Source organism: Atheta coriaria, unplaced genomic scaffold (assembly GCF_025399875.1).
Source record: "Atheta coriaria isolate IRGN ID8LTWV9N9 unplaced genomic scaffold, Caltech_Dcor_3.1 hic_scaffold_59_pilon, whole genome shotgun sequence".
Classification (NCBI taxonomy): Eukaryota; Metazoa; Arthropoda; class Insecta; order Coleoptera; family Staphylinidae; genus Dalotia; species Dalotia coriaria.
In genome coordinates this window covers 22,545-30,024 of record NW_027045501.1, presented here as the reverse complement: position 1 = coordinate 30,024, position 7,480 = coordinate 22,545, and the positions used below count along the sequence as shown (strand labels likewise).

Sequence of the window (7,480 nt, the reverse complement as noted above, 5' to 3'; positions counted from 1 at the left end):
GTCGGCCAAGGGATCTTCTGCCTATTGGAGATCTGTCTCTGGCTATCTTGACGACTCTAGTTCGGTCCATTCTACTTATGTGTTGATTCCACTCTTCTCTTCTATCCTATACCCATTTGTTGATGTCTGGAACCATGCACGCTGTCCTTATGTCTTCGTTTCGAACTCGATCTTGGAGTCTTTTGCCGTCTACCCATCTTAGTATTCGCATTTCCGCCGTTTGCAGTAGGTTTTTAGTTCGGCTCGTGTCTGGTCGTGTTTCTGCTGCGTATGTTATGATAGGGCGAATAACTGCTTTGTAGATCCTTGCTTTAGCCTGCTTTGATATATGCTTGTTACGTAAGATAGAGTTTTTTAAGCATCCAGCTATTTGGTTTGCCCGGGCGACCTGTGCTTGCAATTCCTCAAAGAGGGTCCCGGGGCTGCAGATAGTAACGCCGAGATAAGTAAATGAGGATATTTGCTCTATGATTTGGCCTTCGAGTTCCAGTAATCACACCTGGTTGGCTCTGGTGCAATTACCAGTCGTGTATGACTGTTTGGAATAACTCCTGGAAGTTGCACCATTTGTCGTAACCACCATCGTAGTAGGGAATTGTTTTCGCAGGTATGGTCGGATTTGCTCGACCGGCAGTGGTTGTAGGAGCTGCTTCGATGTTGCTTCGGATGCGGTTCTTCACCTGCAGATACTCACGAAATAGTTCGTTGTGGGTTGCTGCGTCAAACGGTAGATTCGTGTGCCGTGGCAGCGATTCGGCGTAAAACTTCTTCGTACTTTGTTCGGAGTTTATCATAGAAGGCGTCTCTAGGATAGGTATGTGTTGATATCTTGTGGGCGAGACACCGCTCATGGTTAATCTGGATTTGGTTCCATACCTTCTCTAGTTCAACTTGGGCTAATTTCACTTTGTTTCTTGTTACGTTGGATTTTGATATTTCGGCTAAAATCTTTCCTAACTCTTGACCTCGTATTTCTTGCTCCAGGGCGAGGCTGTTCAGTTGCTCCATCGCCGCGGTTGTTGCCATTGTGTTTTTTTTTCTTTCACAGGTTCCTCTCGTGCGGAGGTGGTAAGGTGCCCGTTTCGGTTCAGCGTAGTCTTGCTCGTGCGGCGGAATTGAAGATCTCTCGGACGGAGATGGTTGGCTCTTGGGCGAAGTGATGAAGGTTTTGTCGTTGGTTGTCTCTCGTGCGGAGGCAGTAGATCCTTGGGTGGGTTGTAAGGCCACCGAGGTTGATTTAGCAGAGTACAGGTTAGAAGCTCTTGGTGAGGAGTGTCAAGGATATGTAGCTGGCTAGCGAACTGCACGGTACAGGTTATGACACTAGTTTATTTCCAAAATCTCCCATATATATATATCGTTACATTATTTGCATTTACAGACATTAAGACCCCGCATGTCTTACGCTAACATAATGATTAGGTCGCTATCATCTATTTTTTCCGTCATTATGATTACGCCGCGGTCGCCCTATGTTATCAAACTATTTATTAAGACATTACAATTAATATACTATCACCTATTTACTAAGACATTGACGTCATCATGATTAGGCCGTGGACGTCTCGATAGTTCATTGCCCTGTTCAATGTTCTTGACTTGAACAGACACTTAATTCAAAAACATAGTTCAAACCAATTTGCATTCGCTCCTATTTTACCCTAATACGTCATGTACAAATATAATATATAATTATGTTATAAGATTTAATTACTAATTTGCCCCGTTGATGTAATATATCTATGAATCAACATATTGGGTCTCCGACTCTAGATCGTATAGCTTCTACCTCTATTGGTAGAATTTCCTTGGTTATTCTCAGTAATGTCTAGAAGAACATCAACCGAACGTTGGCTTCCTTTGGTTTGGGTTGTGGGATCGGTGTGTGTAGTGTGTTAGTGGTTATAAGTACGAGTAATACATGAGGTTTGATATCACGACTTACGGTTTATTCAACGATGTGAGGACTACCAAGTCTGGTCAAGAAGTTCAGTCAGAAGTATAGTTAAAACGTGTTAAATAAGTAGACGGTTTAAGAAGTGGTGTTCTTACGAAGTGTGTTGAAGAAGTGATCTTCCTACACCCTTGTCACTCACCAGCAACCCTTCAGGTTGATGGGTGGTGACAAGAAATTCGGAAGTAGGAAGGAAGCGATAGTTTCAATTGGTTAAAAATATAGAAAGTGTATGACACATTAAAGAGACGGAAAACTGACCATTGGATTCTGAGAATCCGAGTCGGACTGTTCTCACGCTAGATACTGCGTGCCAAACCGTCCGACACGGGGATTAGGTTTTTTAAGGGTAGTTTATGACAGCAATGAAGGTTGGAAAATAAAAAGGCTGTAAACTAATAGAAAAGTAGTAAAATAAGATCTTAGGAATTCTTGGGAAAATGGCATGCAATGCAGAAGAAGAATTCAATAGCACAGATGGTGAGATGGTAGTCCCCACAGGGTTTATATGGTCAATTGATCGTTTCGTAGCCTCTTAACCATGGGTTTCACAGTAGTCAAGTTTGCTTGAACTGTTTGTGTCTTCACTCGATCGTCTTCATCATTTGTCGGCAATGGAATCAAGTTGGTAATTACTCGTTTTAGTGTTGAATTATTCTTCGTCTTTAACGTTACCACATGTATCTGTTTATCATCTCCTGGATGCACCTCAATGACGCGGGCAAGTGGCCAATTTGCAGGATTAATCACTTTGTCTTTGAATAAGACAATCGTACCAATTCTCAAATTTTCTTCTGGAGTAGTCCACTTATATCTATGCTGTAGTATAGACCATATTTCGCCTGACCATATTTTCCAGAAATCCTTTTTCATTTTGTTTATGTATCTCCATCTTTCAGAAGAACTGGCATTGATATTTGTTTCAATCGGGTTGGGTGGTTCCGCAATTGGTTGCCCAATTTGAAAATGGCCAGGCGTTAACACCTCGATGTCGTCTGGATCATTTCCAATTGGGGTCAGCGGTCTTGAATTTAAACAGCTTTCAATCTTGCACATTAACGTTGTCATTTCTTCATATGTGCAAGAACTATTTCCCAACTGTCTTTTCATATGATGTTTCATGGATTTGTTTAAACTTTCCTCGTCACGCAATAAATCGACGAAATGCGGCCAAAAATGTATTCGTTGTCATGTCACTGACAACTTCAATGTGTATAGCCTTTGTAGCTAAACATACATATATGGCTATATCGCCCTTACAGGTTTTGTGTCTTCGTCCTTTAGTGGTCCTGATGTCGATTGGGCCTGCGTAGTCCACCATGCAGTGCGCGAATGGTCGAGCGGGAGTTTCTCGTTGCTTTGGAAGTTGGCCCTTGTAGTGCACAGTTTAATACATGCTCGAATGCTTTTTTTAGCATTAATTATCTAATACTTTCGTCTTATGTAGGCAAGAGTTAGTTCAACTCCACCATGTTGTGTGGTCCAGTGAACTTCTTTAAAGATAAGTTTGTTCAGATGATGTCCTGCCGGCAGTAGCACTGCATGTTTGGTTATACTGGGCAAGCCGGATTTTTCCAATCTTCTCCCAACACGAACAATTTGTTTGTTATCCAGGAATGGATTTAATGATAGAACGTTGCTCGTATTCGGCACTGACTGTCCATTGGTAATCATTTTAATTTCTGTGCTGAATACCTGTTGTTGCACTTGTCGTACTACTCCGCATAATGTATCTTCTAATTCACGAATAGTTAACTGGACATTTCTGGTCTCGTCAGTTTTCTTGAATCTTCTTCAATACGATAGAACTCGTAACATTCTTGTAAGCGATGAAAACTTGTTAATATTGTCAAGCAAGTTTGTTTAATTGCAACATGAACCATTTTTCTTTAAATGCTTGTTGCATTATAATGAGGCAGTAGTGGCCATTCGTTATTATCCCCTGTGAGCCATGTGCGTCCATTCCACCACAAATTGTTGTTTACGATTTTCTCTGGGCTGATGCCTCTGGAGATTAAATCTGCTGGGTTTTCTTTCGTTGGTACGTATCTCTAGCACTGTTTTGGTACGTTACGTTGAATTTCTGCAACTCGATTACCAACAAACGTTTTCCCTTGATGAGATTCTCCTTTTATCCATGATAGGGTGATCATAGAATCTGTCCAGGCGTGGATCAATGTAGATTCTTCTAGTCTCAGCGAGTCTATTATTTGTTTCAATAATTTTGCTAACAGCGTTGCAGCACACAGTTCCAATTTCGGCAGTGTTACCTTCGTCTTGATCGGCGTAACTTTGGACCTGTAATATCGTGGTGTTGATTCTGCGCTCGTCTCGCGTTACGCAACATACGAGTACGTACAACGGCTCCATAAGCTCGGAGGCGTCACAAAACCCTTGTAGCTGGATGCTGCCGTTGAAATGTGTCAAGCGTTTAAGGTGAATATTTGAAATAGCTGGTAATTTGGATTGTAAGTGCAGCAATTCTGCTTCCTGCTTCTTTGGAACAGGTTTATCCCATCATTGGTCATCAATCTACAGCTGCTGAATGATCAATTTGGCATTGATTATAATTGGCGCCAACCACCCCAATGGATCAAAAATTTTGGATGCTTCTGATAAAATGGTTTGCTTTGTTTCAAGGTCTGCGGTGAAATTTTGTGCATTCTCCAGCGTAATAGGAGGGTATAAGAGGGTAATGGGGGTCACTTAAGGGAGAACTCAAATAAAATTTCAATTATAAACTAAATATATATTACAACCGCATTTATACATTATATACTTAAATAACTACAGTTTGATATAATTTTCAGTTACTTTAATAATAAATTGTGGATTTTACAACAATTAAAAAAAACAGACTCCCATTGCACCGACATGCGGGTAATGGTGGTCACACTGGGGGCAATCGGAGTCATACGATATCTAGCAGATATCGCAGACATATCCTTCAGCTGAGTCCCACCCAGTGCATTCCGCATGAGCCCACGACCCACATGAGGTGCACCTGAACCACATTTAATTTTTTCTGCCAAAACCGTTGCACACTAGACACTTTTCTTCTGCGTCCTCATCGTCCTGCAGTAAGCGGCGCTTTGCCCCTTTCGTCTGTATTAACTTGCCCTGACCTTTACCTTTCCATCCCTCTGTTTGTTTCATTTTCTTATTTTCATTTTCTATCAATGTTTCTTTTATTGGGGTGGATGTCAAAATTGTAGCGTGTTGCTTCCTTCGGCCCTTTCTTGTATTTTCCGCAGATGTTTTCTCTGGCAACTTAATGAAATCATGCATATGAACTTTACTTGATGAGCCAGATACTGGGGATAATTCAGATGTGCTACGATTCATTGCATGAGATTCATTGCAGCCTTGTATTACAGTAGAGTCCGTTTATAATGACATCGAAGGGATTTGACAAACACGTCATAATAAGCGGACGTCATATAAACCGTTTTGTGAAATAAAAACCTTTTTTTACGTAAATATGTACCTAAGTACTTTAATATATAAACATAGTATAAACATAGTAATTACAAATGTATACATACATATTAAATTAAAAATGCCTCTGCTTTTAATGCCTCTTCTGCGGTTGGTAATGGTGCTTCTTCGACTTCCTCTTTCCCATCGCTTTCGAGTTGTTCCTTAGCATTAATATTCTGTATGATATTTTCATCGGTGGGTTCTTCGAATGTGAGGAGAGCGCTATCAATGTCTACATAATCTTCCCACATTTCCGGTGCTGCTATAGAATCTGAATTTAGATTTTGTGACCACAAAGACAAAGGAATGTCATCTTCTTCATCAAATTCATGTTCTAAACAGTCGTGGCTTTCAATAAATCCTGCATGTTTAAAACAGTTACGAATGATACTTTGTGACATTTTATTCCAGACATTATTAATCATAAGAATTGCATCTAGCACCGTTATTTTTGTAGAAGAGTTGATTTCATTAGCATCATGACATTTAATCATTTTGAGCACCAGGTTCTTCCGAAAATTTGTTTTGAGTGATCGTATTATTCCCTGATCCATTGGCCGTAGTACTGATGTTGTATTCGGCGGAAGGAAAACAAGTGTTATAGACTTTAAATCAGTAACATTTGGATGCGTCGGGTAATTATCAACCAACGATAGAATATTTTTTTTTCTTCTTTACCAAATCACGATCCCAATTACGAAGCCACTTTTCAAAAAGATCTGACGTCATCCAAGCTTTACGATTGTTAGCATAATCGACAGGTAATTGTTTGACACTACTAAAACATCTTGGTTTTTGTGACTTTCCAATAATGAGCAATTTCTTCTTCTTTGTGCCACTCATATTCGCTGCTACCAAGACAGTAACTCTATCTTTTGACATCTTACCTCCACTACAACTTTTACCTTTAAATTTTAGAGTTTTATCCGGCATTAATTTGTAAAAAAGTCCAGTTTCATCTGCGTTAAATATCTCATCATCAGAAAATTGTTTTCGTAAATTCGACCACACAGATCTCAGTTTGTTGTAGAATCTTGATCAACAGACGAAGATTCACCGACAATTTTTCCCGCCACAATGTTATGTCGAACTTTAAAACGACTGAACCAGCTTGCAGAAAAATTGAAGTCGAGAATACCAAAACCGGCGGCAATACAATTTGCCTTTTCCTGTAGCATAGGGCCGCTGATAGGTATTCCTTTGTTTCTCATGTTTTTAACCACTGAATTAATGCTTGATCAACATTTTCTTGTCGTGATTTTCGAAGCCTCTTCGGTTTTAAAACATTTGAATTGCACGATTGCTTAATCCGGTTCTTGTTTTTAAAAATCATTGAGATTGTCGAATGACCCACCCCAAATTCCTTTGCAAGACGTGAGTTAGATTCTCCATTTTCTAATCTGCTTATTATTGCACCTTTCTCCTCAATTGTAAATGCTTTACGTTGTTGAGTTGAAATTTTTTTCACAGTAACAAACCCAAGAAACACAAGACACAAATAATAAATTCACCTCGGGCAGCGTGACGAGTTGTGAGAAGATAAGTAGGAACTGTCCTTAGATTTCAAAGTTGTGGTATTTAAGGTAAGAAAATCGGTCATGTTACATGGTTTGCTAGGACAGGATTGGTTAAGATTTAATTGGTTTATGAGGGTGAAAAACAGACCAGAAGGTTAGTTTGGAAAATACGGATTTTTCCATTAATTTACGGATTAAGTCGTGGTCAAGGTACTGTTGCCCGAATGCTTAAATTTATTATTTAAGCATTTGGTCTTTCCGATAGTAAATACATAAAAGTAATTTGACAATCATAAAAGAAATGTAGCAATAAATATAAAAAATTCGCCACGTGGCTAACGTCGTCGGGAATCAACGAACATTACCGGAGGTGAAAAGAATCATGTCGGTCATTATAACCGGACATAATTTATTAAAAATGGGTCATAATAAGCGACATGTCACTGTACGGAGGTCATTATATCCAACTTTTTTATATAGAATTTTATATGAAAACCAAGCTTCGTAGTATAATAACGTCATAATAACC

General features: G+C 39.5%; 1 protein-coding gene across 1 annotated transcript; it reads right to left on the bottom strand.

The window, feature by feature from the left end:
• Positions 1 to 5,502: 5,502 nt before the first annotated feature.
• On the bottom strand, positions 5,503 to 6,316 carry LOC135802842 (uncharacterized). The gene is made up of 2 exons (XM_065316463.1): positions 6,133 to 6,316; positions 5,503 to 5,795 (listed from the first exon to the last, which is right to left on the bottom strand). The coding sequence occupies exons 1-2, from the start codon at positions 6,314 to 6,316 to the stop codon at positions 5,503 to 5,505; spliced, it is 477 nt and encodes a 158-aa protein (XP_065172535.1).
• Positions 6,317 to 7,480: the final 1,164 nt, after the last annotated feature.